Raw genomic sequence first — 25,216 nt, 5'->3', positions numbered from 1 at the left:
GTGGTAGCTGTAGGGCTAGTGAGAAGCAGTCAGATTCTGGATATATTTTGATAGTGAGAAAACAGGATTTTAAAATATTTGCTGTGGATATGCAAAAGATGGAAGGTAGTCAAGAATGATTATAAGGTGCACTTGGATAGACTGAAGGTGAAACATACTAAAGGAAGAAGATAAGAAATTCAGTTTCCAACATGTTGAGTTTGTGATGTCTTTTAGACATATAAAAGAAGATGCAGAATAGGCAGTTATATATAACAGTCTGAATTTTATTTATTTGTGTAGTTATTTATTGAAATAGTGGTATTTAAAACTTTGAGAGTTAATGAGACCACTAAGGAAATAAATGTTGATAGAGAAGATAAAAGGATTAAGAACTGAGTACTAAGTCCCTTCAAGTTAAGAAATCCAGGAGAAAAAGAAGTGAAGGAGGTAAGGAAGGAACAACAGTAAGGTAGTAGATGAAAAACCAGAAGAGCATCGTGTCCTGTAAGCCAAGTGAAAAAAGTATTGTCACGTTGGAGAGAATAATCAGTTGCTGCTGCTATGTCAAGTGCTGTTAGGACTGAGAACTGACCATTGGATTTGGCAAGATGGAGCATTTTTGTTGGAATGGAGTGAACACCTGATTGGGGGGAATGAAAATCAAGTAGAAAAGGTGATGCTCCCTGTTGAACTAGATTTTAAGGACCATTGAATTATTCAATTATTTAGGAGTGGTAACAAGTGTTCTAGCAGTAGAAACCATGATTGAGGTAGAGGTAATTATTGGTGTTGTAAAGTATTATGTGTTATGCCATGAGTAGCAGGAGATAAAGCTGGAGTTGAATAGTCATCTGAAAAATACTTATTGACTACCTACTACTTGCCAGGCATTGTTGTAGGCCCAGGCATTGTCATAGGTGCTGGAGAGGAAGTGTTAAAGAACGTACATTCCCTGCCCTGATAAAGTTTACAACTTAGCCGACTCATATTATTGAAGAACCTTGTACTTTATCCTAAGGATTTTGGACTTTTTCTTATAGGCCAATGGCTTTCAACCTTGTGTTCCTACCCATTGGTATGTCATATTCAGTTTGGGGTTTTCTAAGATATTTTGTTATTATTTATTATTATTATTATTTTATTAAACCATCTAATTATTTACTGAGTACATTTTCTAGATTATTTAATTTGTTTTTTACCTTTTAGAACATGCTGTATATTTCATAATTTAAAATAATTAGGACTGAGTGTACCTTTTTAAAATGAGTTGTAAATTTTTTAATTCATACTTTTCTTCTTTTTCTGGGTAAGATGGAGAAAACTCACCAGCAGCATTCAGTCCATTAACTCCAGCATCCATGGAAGAATCTGAAAGTGCATCATCTGCTCGAAGGAGGGACTCAGGCATTGGGGAAGAAATGGCTACTGGTTTAGGAAGCAATGTGGACGTAGCTCCTCCTGTAGCACCTCCAAGTGTCAGTGCAGGCCCAGATGCCATCAGTGAGGTGCTGTGCACTCTTTCTTCAGAAGTCAGTAAATCTCAGGAGACCAAAAGTGATGGAGAAAATGAATTGGATAACAAGGCTGCACCATCAGTTCCCGTTTCAAAAAATATCAATGTGAAGGACATTCTTCGAAGCTTGGTTAACATACCAGGAGATGGAGTCACAGTGGATCCTGCCCTTCTGCCACCAGCCTGCCTTGGAGCTCTTGGTGATCTATCTGTTGAGCAGCCTGTGCAGTTCAGATCTTTTGACAGGTACTGTAAATAGTCTTTAAATATATAAATATAAGGATTTAAATATATAAATTATAAGGATTTAAAGGTTATAAATATATAAATTTATAAATATATAAATTTATTGGAGTATAGTTGCTTTACAATGTTGTGTTAGTGTATACTGTACAGCAAAGTGAATCAACTATAGGTATACATATATCCTCTCTTTTTTGGATTTCCTTCTCATTTAGGTCAGCACTGAGTAGAGTTCCCTGTGCTATACAGTAGGTTCTCATTAGTTTATAAATATATAAATTATAAGGATTTAAAGGTTAAACAAGAATTTAACTTTGTTAAATTTTGTAGCTTCAACATTAAAAAGGGATGTTTTGATATAGTTTTAAAAATTATAAGGATATTTTGTTGTATGGTTTGTATATCATTTCAAATTTTTATTTATCAACATAATTGTTAAGCTTGTTTAAGAATAATTTTAATATTACATTGGCAAGTTGTATATTAAATAATTTTTTTCTTCGTTTGTTACAACTTAAAAATCACCTATATTTACAAATGGTTACCTTTCATTCCCCTGCTGTCAGTACTGTGCCAGCCTTTGTGAAAAAAGGTGGGAATCTGTGGATTCCGACAGATTCAGGAATTCAACAAAGTGTTCAGAGTCTTGACAGCTTGAGAAAGCTAACTATAGATTCCTGACTTTGTTGGTTCTGCTGTGCTAAGAAACCTTTGGCCAATTTGCTTGAAAATTTTCTTTATATTAAATTTTCTGAAACTCTGCCTGTAAGACATGTATGTATGAGAGTTGTTAAGCATATTCTTTTTCAAAAATCAATATTTTTATCTGAAAACAAGCTCTGCCTTATAGAAAAGTTGCCAGTTAAAAGAAATTTTATTTTTCCTGAATCTGTTGAGGGAAAATTAATACAGTACTACACGCCTTTTGAATATTTTATTGTATATTTTCTACATAACCACAATACATTCATCAAAATAAGGAAATTAACATTGATATAATATTAATACTACCGTCAAATCTCGAAACACCTTTCAAGTTTCACTAATTTTCTCGGTAATGCTCTTTATAGTAAAAGGATCGAATTCAGACTTACGTGTTGTATTTTGTTGTGTCTCTTTATCCTCCTTCAATTTGGAAGAACAGTTCTTTAGTCTTTCCTTAAATTTAATGACCTCGACACTTCAGAAGATGAGAGCCCAGCTGTTTTGTATAATGTCCCTCAGTTTAGATTTGTCTAATTAGTGTCCTGGGGATTAGATTCAAGCTAAAGCATCTTTGGAAGTAATATCACAGAAGTGATGCTATTTCTTCCTGTTGTATTCTAACAAGTGGCACATGGTTTTATCTCATCACTGGTGATACTCATTTATAGAAATGGTATTTTCCGGGTTTCTCCACTGTTAAGGTACTCCCTGGGAAGAGGGATTTAGAAACTGTTACCCTCCTCATCAAATGAATTCAGTACATTCATCATATGACCTTACGGTTTCATACTTTATAGGATGAATTATAATATTATTGTTATTGTTTATATTGATGCTCAGATTGTCTCTGATTTGGCCAGTGGAATTTCCTTCCAGTTGGCTTCTGTTTTCTTTTGATATATCCTCATCATAATTTCCTTCTGTCTGGTGATTTCTTTGTGTCTCCCGTTCTCTGTATTTCATCTCATCTCCTAGTTTTCTACTTCAGACCTGCTGGCACATTAGGTATCCAAGCTGGTTAAAATTATTTATATAATTAATATGCTCTGAAAGAACACAGGGAATATATAATTTTAATGGAAAATCTTTTTGCCATCATCCTCTATCATCTTACTCCCTCTACCTCTGTTTAAAGATTAGGTCAATGTCGTGGAATGATGAGATTGACAGAGTCTAAATTCCAGGTAAATAGCATATTGGTATATGTCTAATGTGACATTATAGATATAGTGGCTGCTAGATTCAGATGTCTTTTTCTTTTTTATTAGGCTTTATAATATAGGAGTTAGAATATTGACTCTAGAAATGAGATGAAACTGTTTGAGTTCTGGCTCTGTTACTTATTAATGAATTTGGACAAATTACCTCATCCTCCTGAGCCTCAATTCTCTTATCCTTGCACTGTGCAATACTATACAGCTATTAAAGAGAACAAAAGCAGAACAATATGTACTGGTGTGAAATGATATTGAAGATATATTAATCTATAACACTTAGCATGAAGAAATCCAGAAGTTTAAAAGATGATACCTAGTCTTAATGAGGGTATGAAGAAACACTTTTACATTGTTGAGAGGGCATATTGGTACAATTTATCTGAGGGAAAATTGGCAGTTAATTAAAATTTAAAATATGTAAACCTAATTATATAAGCTTATACAGAAGATATATGCAAGTATAAAATGTTTTCTTTCTGCAAGAGGAATTTCATAGTTAAGCTAATACCTATTGAGCTTTTACCCTGTGAAGGTGTATTAAAGTGCATTTTTTAGATAGATAGGTAGGTAGGTGGGTAGATAGATATTGTTTTTATTCTTACTTTGCAGATGATGAAACCTGAGGCACAGGGAAAGTAAATAAATGCTTTAAGCTTTTGCACTAGTAAATGGTGGAGCTAAAATTTAAACCATGGCCAGCGGACTCTAAATCCTGTCATTTGGCTATGCTATGCAAACGTAGTTGCCAATTTATTAAGAATTGGTTACATGTGTTGTTTCCTATGAATATAGTAAATACTATGCAGCCACTAATGAGAGAAAAGCACAACTGATGTATTGATGTAAAATGATATTGAAGATATATTATTAAGTGGAAAAAGCAGAGTACAGTTTAGTTTGGAATTTATGATCTTTTGAAAAAATAGATACATATGTTCCCATATGCTTCAAAAAATTTATAACAAACTGCAATGGCTATATTTTGAGGGTGAGAAGAGGTGTAAATGATTAGGTTTTTTCTGATATTCACAATTTTTATGAATTTGTTTAAATTTGTATTAGTCTTAGATTGAATAGTGAGAATAACTTAAGGGTGGAGTTTTACATTTAATAAATCTTACTAATATACTCAAAGTTGTTTCCTTATAAATTCCCCGAATTTCATGTATTTTGGGATTTATTTCTTTTTAAATAGCATAGAAATTGTCTATGCCTTAGTGATACCTTCAGTGTGTACGTTACAAACTTATTTAGGAAACTGTGCACAGGGAATACATTTTAAAGGGGTTTATTGAAACAAGAAACAAAGGGGAATTTTGGTGATAGCATTTTTCAGGAGGTTATTTGGAACTTACATGTCTGGTATGCATTTAACATACTATCTGATGGCAAGCAAACTGCTCTGTTTTTACCCCCTCTTTTTCTTAGCAAGAGACACCTTTTGAAAAACTATTTTCATGCAGCTTTAGACCAGAGGAATATCTTTAAGAATTTCAAAGCGTCCTTCTGATCATGTATTTATCTCTGGAATGCTGTGTCAGAAATCACAACTCTCCTCATATCTTAAGAATTATCAATTTCCAAGCAATAGCTGGAACGTTTAGAGTAACAGCTACATGAGTGGAACCTTGCTGAAAGGCTGCCAGGTTGTGGGCCTTTGTGGATGGCAAGGTGTTTGTGTTCATTCCCATGCCAACATTCTTGCTCTTATCTAATTTGAAGATCCTCTCTGGTGATTAGCGGATGCCAGGGATTTATCTTGATAAAGTTCAAGGGCTTGTCTGGCTTTTCAGCTAGATCCTTAGGGACTAAAGTACTAGGCTTAAAATGCTCTTTTCTCCTTTAGTGAACTATTTGCATGTTAAAGAAAATAGCATTTATGTGAAAGTTTGTGATAATTCAAACTGATATAATTCTGAAATGGAACTTCTGAACCTTAGTGATCTGGAAGACATTGTTGCTTTATGTCGTTACTCAATAAAAAGAAATCTTTAAAAAAGTATCCCTAGTTCAGGTAAGAAAAAAAAAGTCAAGTGTTTACACTATCTATCTCTGGAGACTTAGGAAAATTACTTCTTTCTCATCTGTAAAATGGGGATAATAATATGTAGTACTTACCTCATGGGTTGTTATAAATATAAATAATTCCCTCATAGGTTGTTATAAATATAAATAACATAATTCATATACGTCCTTAGCATAGTGCTCACAAATACTAATTATTCATTAAAGTTGGTGAGTATAAAGAAAAAAAGCAATAATATGTGAAATTTTATACTTTAATATTTGGTTTTTAATTGAAAGTTTGGAAAAATAGCTTATATAACTAAAAGACTTACCTGTCTTCCAAATTTTTTATGCCAAAAAAGTTTGAAGTGCTTTTTGTTAAAATTGATGGCTGATATTAAAAATTCAGTAATTTGTTTCTTGAAAATTAACAAGGATTTCAATTTGTCTTTTAAATGGAAACTTAAGCTGTAGCCTGAGAACAATGGCATTTTATTAAAACTTTAAGACATGCTTTACTAGTTTAGATTTACACTTTCATACATGATAAATATGATAGCTTAAAGACCCCCCCCGTATTGAAGATTTTAGTCTTGTACACAGAAATTTTATAATTTAACAATAGTAAAAACAGTTGGAATGAAAATATCCTGAAATCTGCCTACTGCTTAATGTCCTTTTAAGGGAATCTTTGTTACTGAATTTTCTTTGTTTTTATGTGGCCCAAAGCTAAAGTATTAGTATGTTACTTCTTCAGTGATGATTTGAATCAGTCATTGAATTTGGGCATTGATTAATTTTATTTTTCTATTATGTACTAAGTACATAGCGGGGCTAAAGAATGCAACTTTTCCATTTCTGAGCAGATATATTTTTGTATTTTAGTAGTAGTAGTAGTACATATTTAATATCTTGGAAATCTTTATTACCATTGCTTATAGATGATTATAATATAGAATTACCTTTAAATGTTAATATGATTGTGGTGATGGTTGCACAATTCTATGAACATTCTAAAAACCATTTAATTGTATACTGTACATGAACAAATTGTATGGAATGTGAATTATATCTCAATAAAACGTAAAGGTCAGTATGAGGAAACAGTTCAAATTAGAGGCTCTTGTTTAGATAAACCCAGAATTGTGGGACAGTTCTGCCATTTACCTTGGCAAGTTACTTTACCTTTCTGAGGTTTACTTTTTAAATTTTCTTAAATGGAGGTAATTTGTATGTTAGGATTGTTTTGTGAATTGAGTAATAATTCTTGGCATATTGTCAGCGCTTAATCGTAGCATTCATTAATAATTTATTAAGTTTATATAATAGGATCATGTAGAAGCACAAAGAATAGTGGACTCTGACTTGGCAATCTGGGGAGGCTTACCTTTGAGCAAGGTTTTGAAAGGTGAGAAGGAAGTTAGCTGGCAAGCAGGACTAAGAGGAAGGCGTCTTGGTAGAGAAATAGCACATACAGAGGACTGGAGTTGTGAAAGCATGTACATGCTCAGTTCAAGAACCATAACAGCATATTGCAGTAGTGTGTAAAGAGTGCTAGTTAAATGTAAATTCATATAGGAAGCCACACTTCAGATGTGTCAGGAATGAGAATATGTGAAAGATACTGGACAATAAATATTTACTGAACTGAAATAAAGTATAGCTATTATTCATGGTTGAAAACATTATTAGGGGCTTCCCTGGTGGCGCAGTGGTTGAGAGTCCACCTGCCGATGCAGGGGACACGGGTTCGTGCCCCGGTCCGGGAAGATCCCACATGCCGCGGAGCGGCTGGGCCCGTGAGCCATGGCCACTGAGCCTGCGCGTCCGGAGCCTGTGCTCCGCAGCGGGAGAGGCCACAACGGTGAGAGGCCCGCGTACCGCAAAAAAAAGACCAAACAAAAAACATTATTAATGGCAGTTGTTTAAAGGAATAGAAATGAGGTCAAGTTCTTTTGTTATCTTTTATTAACTGTACCATCTTGGACACATAGAGATTGTGCATATTATGGGACATCTGTGGTAAACATTTTTTTTTTGTTACCAGCTTTCCAACATTTTATTATGAAAATGTTCAGACATACAGAGAATTTGCAAGAATTGTACACTGAACACCCAGAGACCCACCACTGAGATTCTGCAATTAGCCTTTAACTGTTTGCTTCATCTTAGAGTTCTCCATATAGCCATCTCTCTATTCATCAGTCATTCTTATTTTTCTGATGCATTTCAGAGTAAGTAGCATACATCAGATCACTTCACTCAAACATTTCAGGCGCAGATCTCTAACCAGACATCAATACTGTTTTTAAGGTGAAATGTACATACAACAACAGGCATAAATTTTTAAGTATGCCATTTGATGAGTTTTGACAAATTAAACACCTGTGTAACCTAAATTTCCAATCAAGATATCATCAGTCTTGAAAGTTCCTTCATGCTCCTTCTCAGCCAATGCCTGTCTCCACCCCGCACAGGCAATTATTGTTCTATTTTTTAATTTATTTTTATTTATTTTTTAAACAATAGATTAGTTTTGTCTTTTCTAGAACTTCATGTAAAAGGAAATACAAAATTTATGTTCCTCTGTATACGGCTTCCTTCACTCAACATAATGCTTTTGAGATTCATATGTGTTATGTTAATCAGTAGTTTGTATGTTTTTATTGCTGGATATTATTCCATTGTAAAAACACACCACCATATTTTTATTCATTTTTCTGCTTAAAGGATTCTGGGCTATTTCCAGTTTTTGGCTCTTATCAGTAAAGCTATCTGAATGTTATTGTACCTATTTTTTGTGGACTTCAGTTATCTGGAGGAAATTTCTAAGAGTGGAATTGCTGGTACATAGGGTAGGTTTATGGCTTAAGTTTCAAATATAGAAAAAGCAATTTCACTTTTCTAAATGTTAATTTCTATTGCTCCTATCAGTACTTGCCTATTGTATGAGTAAACTAAATCTTGCTAGTTCTTTCTTTTGTGAACAAATGTCTAAGTAAATTCTCCATATCCCCCCCGCCCCCCCCACTGCCCCCGTCCCCCCAAAATAGGTTACTAGGAAATAGGTAGCTAGAGATTTTCTTAAACAATAGGCTTGTAAATATTTGCCCCATGGTAGGTAATATACAAATTACATTTTTTATTGTTTTCTGAATGTGCTACCAGCACACGTGTACACACACACACACACACACACACACACACACACACGCACGTGCGCACAGAGGGGGTCATCTGCTCCCCCTAAAGTCAATAATCTTCATCCGATATAAGCTACCGTGATTTAAGCACACCATTTTGGATTGAGGGCTCAGGTGGCTGTTGCTTCTATTTTTTAGTGTATAGTTAACATTGGCAGTCACCCTTATAATGATGTGACACCAGCTACCCCCAAGTACATTGAATAAGCCATGCCTAGCACAAGAGAACTTGATTTAATTGGCAACAGTGTTTGCTGTCACATGATAGGCACTGAAGTGAAACGAAACCTATTTCACTTTGTATTATCTCTTTTTGATGTAACAGTGAAAACAAAATGTATTTTTAAAGTGCTGGAATTATATAATTTTCACTGTGGAATACATATATCTGGATCAAGTATCTAAGTAACTTTATTTAGGAACTGAATACTTTAAAGCTGTTAAGGGAGTACTTGAAGCTTGCAGTTACAATATTGTCAACAAAAGATGTGATTAAATAAATTGAATGTTGAAGACTTTAGGCTTATGGTTAATACCAGGTAATTAAAAGTAAGCACTGCTGTGGGAGTGCATTATATATTAGCTGTCCTCTTTACCTCATTAACTGGGGTTTTGCATGTTTATGGAGCTAACTTCAATTAAAAATGCCTTTTAAGTTATGCCTATTAAGGTCTTTTAGTTACTATTTTGGTCTAAAGTATTACACTTAAATGAAATTGGTATATCATAAATACCTGTGTTTGAGTAATACCCAAGATGAACAAATTTGATTATTTGATATTTTTACATCTAGGTTTTTTATGCCTATGCATTGTTTTTTCTATGTAATATAAGACAGTCTATGAGAGTTAAAAAGTAAAACTTTGCTTGTATACATGTTAAAAAATTGTTCATACCTGCATTTTCTTAACCTTATAAGATTTCTAAGGTTTTATCATTTCAACTAAGTGGTGCTTTAAAATCCTTACAGAAGCATGTTGAGTTTTCTGCTTCACTTCTGAGGTTAAGAAAAAGTTAATTAATTTTCCATTTGAATGCCAAATTCCTATTTTCCTATATACCTTTGGTTATATTTTAAGGTGGATAATTAAAGATGATCCTAAATTTAAAGAATATTATAAATATAAATTGAAATGTTAAAACTGATTATTATATTTTTGTAGAACATTGTCTCGATTCTAAAAAAATGAAGTATAAATAACTGTGAACACCACTGAAGAGATTTCTTATTGAGAGTATATTCTAAGTTGTACATCAAAATAGAGATAAGAAAAAGTTAGGAAAAAGAAGTTGGTTTCCTATTTTCTGTTTTGAAATTCATGTAATTAACTTGAGTGATTTTATGTATTTTAAAATTTATTTACTTTCTTTATTACAGAAGTGTCATCGTGGCAACAAAAAAATCAGCAGTCTTACCTTCAACACTTACAAGTATACCTACCAATGCTGTCAGTGTGGTTTCTTCAGTAGATTCAGCCCAAGCCTCAGATGTGGGGGGAGAATCACCTGGTGAGTTTGTTATTAGCGATTTCAACAAAAAAGTTCTTAATCCCATTGCAAAGCTTAGGATTTTTGATTAAGTTAAGAAGTTTTGTTAGGCATATTTTGAATGATTATGCTTTTGTATTATGTTGTTGATTATTTGATGATTTTCTGAATAAATTTGAGTAATATGAAATAAATTCAATCAAGGATTTTAATACTTTCTCCACTTAAACATAGTAGTGTATGACAAATTGGATGCTGCTGGTTGGGTGGTTGAATGAATGACAGATTTATTAAAATACTTTATTCCTTTCCTTTCACTTGAGAAGATGTGTATAGATAGTGGTTAATATGAGAAAGTTTTGCTGACATTTGGTCTTTTAATCTGGTTATCAGTTGCCAGATGTTTATATGGTATCCAGTACTTTGCTTTCTCTTGCATAGTTTTTGAATTAGATGCTTGGAAAGGGAATGCTGCCCTCAAGTCTATCATCATTCTAGCATTAGTCATAGTAGTTCAATAACTCTTACTACAATTTGATTTTTGCCCCGCCTCTCTCTCTCTATTCCTTCCAAATGTAAAAGCCTTTTGGTGCACATGTATGGGTGCAAGATCCTACATCCCTAGATGTTGATTGGAAGCTCAGTGATAATACCAGGTGAACTTGAAGACTATGTGATATTAAAAAGACCAAGTTAGGACAAAGGGAATATTATTTTATATAAGTAGTATATTTCTAAGTGTTGTGCTATTTCATTAAAAAAAACCCCAAAAAACTAAAAAAAAAAAAAATTAATCCCCCAAAGGATTCATCCTTTCTTGTTACTCTAGGATGAGATTAATGAAAAATAAAAGGAATTTTGAAGGAATGACTAGGTGGATTATGTTAAAATCAGAAATAATGTTTTTCCTTCATCTTTTGCGACATCTCAGGCCTCCTATCCAATGTTCTACCTTTATTTGGTAAACTGGTATATCTTAGCGAGTTTTGCTGCTAACTTGATGTTTCTACTAGCCAGTTGTCAGGGACATTTAATTTTTTCTTTCTGTGTACTATGTATCATGTGTTCCAGAAACAAAGACTAGTATTTTTTAAAAAAATATTTATTTATTTAAATTTATTTGGTTGCGGGTTTTAGTTATGGCAAGCAGGCTCCTTAGTTGCGGCATGTGGGCTCCTTAGTTGTGGCATGTGAACTCTTAGTTGCAGCATGCATGTGGGATCTAGTTCCCTGACCAGGGATTGAACTTGGGCACCCTGCATTGGGAGCGTGGAGTCTTAACCACTGCACCACCAGGGAAGTCCCAGGATTGTTTATTTCTTTTGTCTTTCCTGCTTTTCTTTTTCCTTTCATTGTAGTTATTTTACTTGTGCTAACAAAAACTTTTTTTTCAAAGTTTTAAATGTGATTAATTCTTTACAAATTTCTTAGTGTTAAGTGATAATAGAAAATGCTCACAGTAGGTTAAGTAAAAAAAAAATCACATGCAATACTTTACATACTATGAAATCGTAACTATGTGAAGTACGTATATACTTTTCATACATGGAAGAAGCAAGGAAATGTACTCTGAAGTTACTTGATTATTTCCATGAATTAATGGAAATTTTGATTTTCAAAATTTTTAATTTTAGTATATTTTCCAAAAATTTATCAGTAATCCTGTATTATTTTTATAATTAGGAAAAAATAGTTGTTGAAAAAAATATCCACAAGGAAACCAAAAGCTGCAGTGGTAGTAGACAGTTTTGTGCTGCCTTGTTTTTTACTTTATTAAAACATTTTTTAAGATGAATAGACCTTATATTTTAGGTCAGTTTTAGGTTATAGAAAAATAGAAAGGAAAGTAGAGAGTTCCCATATATGCTCTCAACCTCACCCTCTCTGCATTTCTCTGTTGTTAACATCTTTCAATAGTGTGGTATATGTGTTACATTTTGTTTTTCGTCATTCATTGTCTTAGTGAGAAACAATAAAGGAAAGTAAGTGTAGACCTCCAGCAAAATTTCCTCTTCTTTATTTCCTTCATCATTATACTCTGATACTTTTTTTTTTTTTTTTTACTTTGGAGAAGAAGCAATTTGGGGATCTATTTTGGACTGGTTACGCAAATTTCTGTTCTTCCACCTCCATCCAAAGGCCTTAAAAAAAATCAACTGTGATTTTTCTAGACAAGCCCCTGTTGGGAAAAAGTCAGATGTTACTAATATCTATGAAACTTTCTGCTGTCTTTTAAATTCAGTGATAGTGAATTCCTAATAACTTCCCAGAGCATATGTAGTAAATTCAGAGGTTCACAGTACACTGAGTAAAATATTATCATCTTATTTTGAATATATTACCCTTTAATTTCAGTTTATGGGGCAAGGTAAATAGAATCCTCTGATTTCTTTTAAATATATTTTTCAAAATTCATGCAGTCTTTGACTTATTTCAATAAAGCCAGAAAAAATATTAAACAAGTAAATAAAATCGGTACAAGGGAAAGAAAAAAAAATTCATGCAGTCTTCAGAAGAGATAAGAAACAGAAAGAAAGCTGATATATGAGTAATATTTGATATAAAACAGCATAACAAATTTCTTTCTGAAGCCATTGTATATTTTCCAGTAAGTTCATTATAATGTAAAATACCCTGAAGAACCGTATGCAGAATTACAAAATAATTTGCTATCTTGAAGACTATCATATTTATTGGTAAAACCCCACAAAACCCTGTATCCAGCCCATAATGTACCCTTTTCCCCCTCTTATTTAAATTTTGTATAATTTGTGGTGGTAGTGTTTCTCAAATAGTTCCCAGTTTTTTCCATTTTGGGGTAGAATTTGTAGTTCATTTCCTTTATTTAGCTCCCTTTATTTTAAAAAAAATTCGTTCCTTTTTAAAAATGACAAGTCATTCTGAGTTGTTCTTGTGATGATGGTCTTTATTTTTGTCACTTGTTTTGATTTCCATACCTGACTTTTCCTTTCCTCTTCCTCTGTCACTAGGCTCTTGTTTTCACTTATATGGTGTCTCGATTTTAGTTTATTACTTCCATTCCATTGATTGCTGCCATGAACATTACTGCCTTGATAAGAAATCTAACCCAACTGAGTGTTTTCAGTATTCCTATTTCTTCCTCTCCTACAGCCCTATTTTTCGTGCTTTTGCCTACTATACTTGCCCTTGTAGTCTGTTCTCTTTTCACTTGGAATCCAAACAGTTATCTCTCTGCCATCAATATTTTTAGCTGATAGATTTTTGTTTTCTTTTTGGTAGATCTCTTGATTTAAGTTATTTGCCATTAAAAAAAATAGGCTATACAGTATATCAAAGCTTATTATGCTGCTTCTGGTTCAAGCAAGATTTGGGAAAAATGATTTGTGGATGAATTGATTGTTATTGTGATTACATGGTGAGCTGGGCAGTTTATTCTTGCAGATCTGGGTAACTTAGGTATTATTCTTGGTTTGATCTTGGATTATTTTCTTTACATGAAAGTACAGTTAGTATCTGTCTCTGTGGACCATAAACCTTTGTGTCTTGGGACGACTTCAGTTCTGAATTTTATAGTGAGTCAGCAACAAAAAGTGAACTGCTCATAGTTAGTAATAGATTATTGGTTAATAAAAAAATATACTTGATAGTACATAGTACATTAGCAAAAATGGGAACTTCTTTGGAAGAAACCATGTTGAACAGAAAACATAAAATATGAGTTTTGTAGCAAAAAAGTTTAAACTATTTGGAAATTTTGATATCAAAATGGGATTTCTATGTTTTACGTGTGGCACAATTAAAGACAAACTAGGACTGGATCCCAGAAAAAGAATGAGAACTTGTCAACTTATGTGAGGTCAAAGATTTTTCTGTCAAAACATTACCACCCAAATAATTTTATAATTTTGTGAAAAAATGAAGGATTTGTTAATACATTTTATTTTTATTTATTTTAAAATTTTTATTTTTTATTTTTATTTTTGGCTGCATTGGGTCTTTGTTGCTGTGCTTGGGCTTTCTCTAGTTGAGGCGAACGGGGCTACTCTTTGTTGAGGCGCGCAGGCTTCTCATTGCAGTGGCTTCTCTTGTTGCGGAGCACGGGTTCTAGGCGCACTGCCTTCAGTAGTTGTGGCACGTGAGCTCTAGAGTGCGTGCAGGCTCAGTAGTTGTGGTGCACGGGATTAGTTGCTCCGCGACATGTGAGATCTTCCCGGGCCGGGCTCGAACTCTTGTCCCCTGCATCGGCAGGCGGATTCTTAACCACTGTGCCACCAGGGAAGCCCTGGAAATACATTTTAAAACAGTGTACATTATTAAAACTATGATCGGTATCCAAGTTTTGACTCATACAAATTTCAGATTTTAGTTTGAATAATGTTTCTTAGCTTTTGTAGCATTTTATTAGCAAAAAAGTGTAATATAATAATAATGGCAAACCTTTCGTAAGAAGTGGTAAAAGATTCATCAGAAGAAACAAGGTTTGCCCTTTGTGTATGCATATTTATTTATAAAGAACACTAAAAGAGAAAATAGAGTTTTTAGTAAATATATCAAAATCTGTAAATTTTAGTTACTCATTAGTAAAGGTTTAATTGTCCAGACTACAATATGTGTTAAGATGCAGTTACTCTTTTTTCAAATGTCCGGTGGTGTTTTCAAATATGTTTGATTTGCAAAGCGTAAACGATTAAAACAAAATTGAAGCTAACCCAATGAAGGAACTAAACAGACTGTTCTTAAATAATTTATGTGCTGAGTGTTTGCTAATTTGCAAAATTTAACAGTTACACTACTTACCAGAGTATTAGGCTCTACTGTGTATCAGAGCCATGCATATTATAAATTAGTATGTTTATTTTTAATGTTGAAGGAAAATTTTGATTCTTTGCTTTATATAATCTTTGACCCAAGAGGCTTATCTTTACTTATCCAATAAAAGTTTCTTTTATTTAATGAAGAATTTTAGCTGGGCATATAGACTATTCCTCCCTGAATTGGTCTGGAATGGGTGGGGAGGGAAAGAGGGAGAAAAGGAGAGAGAAGGCAATTAAAAAAATAACCGTGTTTAGGGATTAAATATTGGCATTTGTATTAATAGTACTTTTTTGCAAAGGACATTATTTATGTAGACCCTTAGGGACCTTGAATTAACAATCGGCTATTCCCTGGATAGATGCTAGACAGATGATCTATTTACATTTTCCCTTTTGTTCTTTTGAATGTCTGGAAGACTGTCAGTTTGAAGGAGCCAGTTTATCAGTGCAAGGATAAGGAAAAGATAAGTCAGTACCATTCCATATGTTGGAAGTAGTTTCTGAATTTACATGTTTGATCGCTTGTTGAAAATATTTTTATTGTTAAATTGATTAAAAACAAATTTGTCATAAATTTATGATTTTTTAAGCTGAGTTGAAAAAATGCTGAATGTATTTGGAAGTTACATTTTTCTGTCTGGTAGGAATGAAGGCCAACCTGGTGTGAAATTACTGATATATTTATTTTTTATGTGATTTTTTTTTCCTTAAAACAATTGCTAGTTGATTCACTTATCTTTGTTGGTAATGTATTTTCTTATGATTTGAAAAGATCACTTTATAAAAAATCCCTTTCTGCTCTAGTCTTTTTAAGGTTTGAAAATTGGCATTATTTCTAGGGTAGTGTCAAGAAAGCGTTTTTGTTACTGTTTCATGTAGAGCCACCAATGCTCCTTGACTTTTTCAAATTTTGATATATATATATTTCACCTCATTAAAATTAGTCTCAATTTGTGCAGTAAAAGCTAATGTTGCTTTAAACTACTGTCTGAATTGAAGCCTCATACAAACATTTTCTTGCAATTTATTACTTCTATCTCTTTTTAAGTAGATGAGGGCTTATGTGTTCCTTTTCGTCAACTTCAGAAAAGCTCAAGAAAAAATACCAGTTAGGCCTTTTATTTTTTATTTTTATTTTTATTTTTTGCGGTACGCGGGCCTCTCACTGTTGTGGCCTCTCCCAATGCGGAGCACAGGCTCCGGATGCGCAGGCCCAGCGGCCATGGCTCACGGGTCCAGCCGCTCCACGGCATGTGGAATCCTCCCGGACTGGGGCACGAACCCGTGTCCCTTGCATCGGCAGGCAGACTCTCAACCACTGCGCCACCAGGGAAGCCCTGTCAGATGATTTTGTATGCACTGGGAAACGAAACAATTTGTGTGACTTGCTTTATTGTGATATTCACTTTGTTGTGGTCTGGAACCAAACCCAACATATCTCCGAGGTATCCCTGTATTCAGACAGTATATTTATATTAATTATTCAACCGTTTTTCCTTTAGTTATGTAATCTTGAGGTTTTACATTGGCAAAATAATGAATTCAAAGAGTTACGCAATTCCTCCTTTAGTCATTTACCAAATTTCAGATTTGATTCTGCTGCTGCGTTCTTGATTTTATCCACTGTGTTTTCTCACAATTAGATTTCAACTTCTGGCTGACTACAATTGCTAAGATGCCTTTGTAAAATGCATTAATTTGAGAGATGTTACCATGTAGAAAAATGTGCATCTTATCACGATGAAATAGGTTGTCTGGAAAAGAATTCTTACTTAGAGATTTATTAAATTCTGGTTCTTTTAAAATAAGCCCATGATTGCCATCTTTCTCTGCCCAACTTCATCTAAAGTCTGTGTCAATATTCTCCAGCCAAAGATCCCAGTAGTAAACCTTTGGTTGACTAAGTCAGTGAGGGAGAATGCACATAGTGAAACTTGGGTCATCTCAGGAATAGTGTGTTAGAAAAGATTTATTATAGGATTTGAGCTTGCATGTAAGTGCAAAGAACAGAGTCTGAAAGGATATATTCCAAATTGCTGATAGTGGCTGCCTTTGGGGAGGGACTGGGACTAGGAGGGTTTGTGCAAAACACTGCTGAATTTAAAAATATGGATGTATTCGTGCTTTGTGTAATTAAAAAATAACTAGAAAAAATGGTGATTTTGGGGAGGGGTCAAGGAAGTGGGGCTTTCTTCTGTCAGAAAGCATGGGTAATTCTAATAAATCTTACCTAGAATCGTGGAAGACTTGAATGAGGGTAAAGCTCTAATTTGTAAAGAAACAGCAATCTTTCATATTAAGATTTGGGATGTTTGACCATCTTTGTTATTTGGCTGGAGTTCATGTTTTTGTCTGTTGGGGCATGATTACAGAGTGGTATTGTTTTATGTTGATTCATCATGGTCATGGCATGGCTTTGTCTGATGTTGCTGTTTTATGAAATTGTTTATATTCAGGGAGAGAATAACAAGACCTAGCTCGGGGCTCTAAGCCAGCTCTTAACAACACCAGGGCCTAGTTGACGTTACAGGGCCAGCTCCCAGATGTCAAAGAGGCTGCTTTTCTACCTTCTCATCTGTTTCTGCCATCTTTCTTTCTACATCCTAGGTGAACATTTCTTCTTCTATCTTTCTTTTATCTTTCTGTCCACACCACTTTGTCTCCTTGAGGTGTTTCCAGGCTACCCATGCCTGAAGTTTTAAGAATAGATCAAAAGAATCTGATCTCTGATAGTGCATCCTGATAGGTTCCAGAATCCTTTGAGGCCCTCTTCCCTCCTTGTCTATAAGCTTTGCATCTTTGTTTCATTTGCTTCAATATGTTTGCTGCCTTTCTTGGTCTACCTTTCTATAGAATTGTGATGGGATTTCAGTCTGCTCTAATACTAACTTGGTGCCCTTTTAGGACACTACTTTTAGAAAGAGAAACTTTACTTCTTGGATTGCAGCTGCAAGCAAGTTGTGCATACCTCCTTTGCCTATACTGTCCAGGTTGTTAGGCTATCATCTCAGTTGGATTCCAGTGACTCTTATGGTCCCTGTGTCAGAGAGGGGCATTTGACACTGTGTGTGTGTCCATTCTTTTCTTCCTTCTCCCTATTATTGTCCTTAGAAAGAAAATGGCTCTTCTGTTTCTTCAGGTCCTACTCCTAGCTTAAATTGAATGCTTTTCTATCCCATATATCCTGATTGTTAAATGGGAACTTTATTTTTCCCCTACTTTCTTGAGCTTTTTAGAACTCTTCAAGCCTCAGTAAATTATCCTCCAAATTAGTCTTCTAGACTTTTTCAATACTTCTCATACTGTGTGTTGTTTCTGTACCTATCCATTCTTTGACTCTGTCAGAGTTAAGTTCCTGGTAATTATTTTTCTCTTGCCAAGTAAAATTTATAAGCACAGTTATTTGTTGAAAACATAAAGGAGGTAGCTCTTGTATAGGGCAAGGTAGTTTGAACATCTTGTGCTATAAGATGGTGAGTGGGCATTTAACAATACAGATATACAAGAGTAAGGACATCTGGGAGTGTTCATTGGAGAGTAAAATAAGATCACATGGTGAAAATTAATTTTACAAAGTAGTTTGAACAAAGATAGGGACATAAAATTGTAGGAACTAGAGAGGGAAGTATATACCAGGTGGGAAGATTGACCTACTAAAATATGGGGATGGAATGATTAAGGGAATCATTTCTGCAATTAACATAAATTGAGAACCTTGTATTGTGTCAGTTTGTCTAGGTGCTAGAGATCGATGGATGAAAAAGATGAGATCTCTGCTTTCAAAAAGATTAGTATACTAGGAAAAAGGACATTTAAAAAACCAATTGAAATACAATGTGACAAATGCAAACAACAGGTTATTTACTAATTACAGTGAGGACGCACATGAGGGAGTGTGTTCTGCTTGTATCATTTAAGAAAGGTTTCTCAGGTGGTTATTGCATAATGTTTGCTGGACTAGACTCAGAAGCATTCAGGGTATAGCAGAAGTTATTTGGTGGCTGAATAAAGACAGTTTTCATGGTAATGAGGCATACCTATTTAAGCTAAATTTGGAATTAACCGTTTCTGTTTTTTGCTTCAATTAAAAAAGTTTCTAATTGTAAATCTCTGTTGCCACTTGATGTTCAATGAAAGGAATCATGACCCCACTTTAGTGAGTCAGAATTTACTTTTCTATTACGTTTTCAGCTGATGGGTGGAAGGACTGCTTGGTGTGATAATTGAACTGGTAACTGAGATTTTTATATTAAATGATTCAAGAAAAACCTTGTTAATTGGTAGATTTTAATATTATCCAAATTAATAGGCATTTAAAAATGCAGTATAGTATGTTTTTTGGTAACTTGCTATCAGGATATCTTTTTTGTTTGAATTCTTGTATCTAAAAACAGAAAATCCCCTGAATGGTTATTTTCTTTTATAGGTGGTAGATCATCTAATGCAAAATTACCTGCAGTTCCAACAGTTGGTTCAGTTCCACAAGACCAAGTTTCGAATATGAGGTATTCAAGCTACTAACTTGGATGTTTGTGATTTATTCCTTTTGATGACTCTTAAAAATGTCTAGCTACAATTTTTAGAAAAATTTACTTTGTTTCTTTTTTAAAAAACATACATGATGTTTAGAGGCTTGGGAGTATTTTAGAAGTGCCTTCTTAAAGATTATGAGATGTAAAAGATTCCCAAGAAGTAGCTTTTTGTGATTAATAAATATGGAATGCATAACAAATATTTAATTTCACAGGTAGTTAGTAGCTTATGGCTTACGTTTCATATGATTGTAGATTGAACATTTGGAATTCATTGTTCATCTTCCCTAGAAATGCTGAAATAAGAAGTTTATATTGATACTGAATTATAGATAGATCTTTACTGTCAGTTATCTTGTTTAATTGGGTATATGCATTTCAAATTCTAATTTGGAAGGCTGTGAATATATTCCACTACTAGGGCCTTTGTGGCTAGAGTTCTTAATCTGCCTTATTACAATTGGGAAATGCATAACACTTTAAAAATAAACGTACTTGGGTGCTACAAGTGTAGGCTTGTAGTTGTGATGTCATCCAGGGATAAGAGGATCCATGAGATAAGTAGAGAGAAATAGTTTTATGGATAGTACCTGGGAAGAGATGGTTATTGAGCACAGAAGTTTCCAGCAGCTTACCAGTTGATAGTTTCAGTAGCATCTCTTGTTGGTTGTATGAATAGAAAGTACTCTTTGTAGGAATAGTTAATAAGTAGTGGCTGTTTATATATATGTTTGGTTCATAAGTTAGAAACTGAATTTCCTGAAATGCAGAGGGCTTGTTTTTTTTTAAACTCATTAAATATATATATATGTATACCGCTGGACACGGATCCAACCAACCACAGATTGAAAATATTAAAACAAAATTTCCAGAAAGTTCCACAAAGCAAAAATTTGTCTCACACTGGCAACTATTTTTTTTGATGTTTCTTTTTTTGTAGTTTTCTTTTTTAAAATTAAAAAAAAATTTTATTGAAGTATAGTTGACTTACAATGTTGTGTTAATTTCTGCTGTACAGCAAAGTGACCCAGCCATATATATATATATATATATATATATATATATATATTCTTTTCCATTACAGTTTGTAGGACCTTGTCGTCCATCCATTCCACACACGATAGTTTGACATTGGCAACTATTTATATAGCATTTACATTGTATTTACATTGTATTAGATATTATAGGTAATTTAGATATGATTTAAGATATAGGTTATATGCAAATACTATGCCCTTTTACATAAGGGACCTGAGCATCCACAGATTTTGGTATCTGTAGGGAGTCTTGGAACCGTTCCACTGTGAAAACCGAGGGACAACTGTGTGTATATATACGTATGGGTTTATGTGTGTATACATGTATATAAGAATATATGTACATATAGTCACAAAGAGATATATTGAGTAAATTGATATCATTATAAATGTGCCAGTATACTATTTGCAAGTGAGAAGTTGTTCAGCTTGCATTAGAAAGAAATTGTTTATAGAGATAGATGTTAGTGAAAAAGAATATAGACTGATTCTTTCAGTTTATAAACATTATTGAGTTTGTAATTATTGAGTTCTCAGCTGGAGCTGAGAACTTAGAAGTGAAGGCATAGTTCTTGATCTGAAGGTGCTCATGGTTTAATGGTCAATAGAAAATTTGTTAAAATATTGATAGTTTGTTTATGTTGTAATGGGGCTAAAATCAAGTGCTCTCTACTGGCCAGTTAAGCCTTCCAGTAAGAGCTGATGTTTGGAGTGGTTGTTAACCAGGTTGTTTGTGAGGGCTGGGGTGGCAATATACAACAGAATAAAAAAGGATATTCCAGTTTATGTATGACTGATTCACTTTGTTATAAAGCAGAAACTAACACACCATTGTAAAGCAATTATACCCCAATAAAGATGTTAAAAAACAAAACAAACAAACAAAAAAGTATATTCCAGGCAGAAGGAATGGTGTGCATAGCAATAGTGAATCTTTAGGTAATTTTAAAATTTTCACATAATTTTACAGTTCTATGAAAACTCATTTTAAAAACTAGAAAACTGATAAATACTAATGAATAGTACAGGTAACTTAACATCTTTCTATTAGTATTACAGAGAGGCTCGAACATGCTTTGGAAAAGGCAGCTCCTCTTCTACGAGAGATATTTGTAGATTTTGCACCTTTTCTTTCTCGGACACTTTTGGGTAGCCATGGACAAGAACTGCTTATAGAAGGAACAAGTAAGTGATTCTTCTTTCTTCATACATACATTTAAACTACAGGGTTGAAAACTGAAATGAATAATAAGAGATGCATGGAGTTTTATTGTTTGTTTTCAGCCTTTGACAAGGCTTCTCAAAGAGTCTGTACATGTCTTTTAAAGAATATGGCATGACTGCTATTCTAATCTGTTCAAGGTTTTTTATCAGTGATTTGCATGAGATTTGTGTGCATTAGATTTATTACTGTGTGTTTTGGGGAACAATAAAAAAAGAAAAAAAAAGTATTGAATGAAAGAACTAAGAAATGTTTTAATACATTAAAATTAACTATGAGAATTGAGAATTGGAGAGACTGGTGTTATAGTAATAAGTGGGGTATTTACCTGAGATTTTACTTGAATTTAAGATCTATATAAACAATAGTGTATTGCTACATATTAGGAAAATGAGGAATGCATTATTTGTCTCTGTTAGTGGAATTCTGTTTTACAAATAAGTAGAAAAAACAGTAGTATTTTACTCTATCTTGCTTATATCATACATAGATTACTGGATCTTTTCTAGGTAGGGTACTTTGAGATTGTGTCAAACTAGATAACATGCATAGTAAGTAAGTTGCTGCATGGATTGGAAACCATGCTATTTATGGAATGGATGGAGGGGTATTGGGACTTTTTTTTTACACGAAGCACTTGTCAAATAGTTAAGTGTCTTCTAATATTAAAGAGGTTAACTCAATCAAGTGAAAGTAGACCTTGAATTTCCTCAGACAGCAGGAATCAGTTCAATAGAGATCAACTTTTCAAATGATTAGCTCTATTTAAGAGCTTAACAGACTGACTTCAAAATACAAATCTTCATTCCCATAGCTAGAATTTTTTTAAGGAGAAGCTAGAGGATTTTCATCAATGATAATGTCAAATTGATTTTTTTCATTCAAAAGTGTTTGGACTAGATGTTTGCTAAGTCTGGCTTGTCTGTATCCATGTTAGATGGTTTAAGGATGAGACACATATTCTCCTAAAGCTGAAAAATCATGGGAAAGCATAATTATCTGTATGCAAGTATCTTTAAATATCAACTTACAGCTTTAGTTATCATGACTTTTTGTTGGTTATCAGTCACTAGATGATCTCCTAAGGAATTTCTTAAAACTTGTGAAAAAAGCCCCTCTTTTTTTTTTTTTTTTTTGCGGTACGCGGGCCTCTCACTGCTGTGGCCTCTCCCGTTGCGGAGCACAGGCTCCGGATGCGCAGGCTCAGCGGCCATGGCTCACGGGCCCAGCCGCTCCGCGGCATGTGGGATCTTCCCGGACCGGGGCACGAACCCGCGTCCCCTGCATCGGCAGGTGGACTTTCAACTACTGCGCCACCAGGGAAGCCCAAAGCCCCTCTTTTTATAGAAATAAGGATATAATGGTAATCAAAGTTATAAATAGGTTAATGTTCAAGATATCTGTATCTGAGTGTTAATTATGGGATATCAGCACTTTATTTGACCCTTAAAATATGTATCTATAAGAGTAATAATCATTAGCTAAAATAATAATTTCATTATCATCCCTGCTTTAAATTTATATGGAGTTGGTGATGATTGATATCATTTCCATATAGTCAAAGAATAGCACTGAATTTATTTGAAAAATGTTCAGATTTTAGAAATACTGAACTAAGTTTGTGGTGGAAATTTATTTCATCTGCTGAAGGATATAATTGTTTAGCCAAGGACTATTTGACGTAATGAAGTAATAAAATTTGAAAGGAAGTGAATTGATACATTGAAGGACTTCCCCCTAATTTATGTTTCACATATCAAACATTTATTCTTTTAAAGTGGTGTGACAACTTATTAACTATATTTCATTTTGTAACAGTAAATTGAATGTATTTTTAGCCTTTCAGTATAGCAAGACATTTTGGCTACTTAGTTGATCTTTGAATTTTATAATAGACCCAGAAAAATAGTATCACCTTAGATACTCAGAAGTATTAAACTTGCCAATTCTAGATCCTGGAACAAAATTTAATTTAGAATCAATTTCTTATGGTAAATTCTGATAAAATGATAAAAAAGAGGATGATGCACTATTGCTCGTCTATAAACTTGAGCAGTGACTACTCATTGGTCTGTGTTCATAAAAATAGCAAACAAATCTAAGAGTTTTATATAGCTTATGTATTTTAAGTTGTGAGGAATCCTTTGGGTGGTGGTTTTATGCATTGTAAAACAGGAAAGTTTTGAAGGGAGGTCATCCCAGCATAGTTCTGTTCAAAAAGCATTGGACTAAAAGGCAGGATACCTCAGCCCTTGTCAGTCACTAGCTGTGTGACCAGGTACTTGAAAATTTATTACTTTTAAATTTTAAATGTGATTTTTATTAATAATTTTAAATGAACATTTAAAATATTTACAAAGTAGGAATTTTAATATCCATGAACTTATTTTTGGCAACTACCCAGACTATCTTTGTTTTGCCATAATTGTTATATCCACCTCCCTTTGTTTTGCTTTAGTGTTTCAGTTAACCCCAGACATCACATTGTTTCACCCCTAAATAATTCATAATTCATATAAAAATATATTTTCTTACATAATCATAATTGCTGCTATTATACCTGATAATATTAATAATAATTCTGTAATACTCAGCCCATATTCATCTTTATTTACAAGATTTTTTTATATTGATTTTCTTCCAATTAAGATCCAAAGTCAGTTTTACTGAATTTGATATGTCCCTTAAGTTCATGTTAATGTCAAATAGTTTCCCCCTATTCTTCCTCTGTTTTCATGTTATTGACTCATTGAAGAAATGTGGTTGGTGGTTCTGTAGAATGTTATACATTTTGGCACTCTGGCTATTCTTGGTGATGTTATTTAACAGTTTCTCTATTTTGTGTATTTTCTGATGGCTTGAAGTTTAAAAGTTTAATTAGATGTAATACTTCATGTTACATCATGCCTAAAGTCACATATTTTCTGATTGGCTCAATTTTAGTGATATTAACCCCCTTTTTCAAGTAGTTATAACCCGTTGTAAGAATTGATGTTTTATTACTTTTATTTTTTAAAAGAAGTCTTCCAAAAACAAAGAGACGATTACTTTTTTTAAAAGTTTGTTTTATCTGACAATTACCTGAAGTGATTTCATTGGACACTTCTTATAAATCTAAGGTTCATTATGAGGTCTTTGTGATCTTAATTTTCCTATATCTTAAAACATTTTCCTAATTATCATTACTCATCAGTTATTTCTAGCTATACTAAGGACTAAAATAATAAGAAAACAAGAATACTGGAATTGCCCCTATAATCCTAGGAAAACA

The 25,216-nt window shown here is 33.5% G+C and overlaps 1 protein-coding gene across 2 annotated transcripts in view; it reads left to right on the top strand.

Annotated features, from left to right (window-relative positions):
* The window catches only part of LRBA (LPS responsive beige-like anchor protein), a 730,232-nt gene that overhangs the window by 183,394 nt on the left and 521,622 nt on the right, over nt 1–25,216 (top strand). For both annotated transcript variants that reach the window (XM_060147738.1, XM_060147737.1), the window contains exons 29-32: nt 1,294–1,741; nt 10,249–10,379; nt 19,581–19,659; nt 21,775–21,908. In XM_060147738.1, the coding sequence (XP_060003721.1) occupies nt 1,294–1,741; nt 10,249–10,379; nt 19,581–19,659; nt 21,775–21,908 (792 nt within the window). The remainder of the gene's footprint in view (nt 1–1,293; nt 1,742–10,248; nt 10,380–19,580; nt 19,660–21,774; nt 21,909–25,216) is intronic.

The sequence above is a fragment of the Lagenorhynchus albirostris genome, chromosome 4 (assembly GCF_949774975.1).
Source record: "Lagenorhynchus albirostris chromosome 4, mLagAlb1.1, whole genome shotgun sequence".
In the NCBI taxonomy this organism is placed as follows: Eukaryota; Metazoa; Chordata; class Mammalia; order Artiodactyla; family Delphinidae; genus Lagenorhynchus; species Lagenorhynchus albirostris.
The sequence above is the reverse complement of the archived record's forward strand: the minus strand, read 5'-3'. Positions and strand labels throughout refer to the sequence as shown.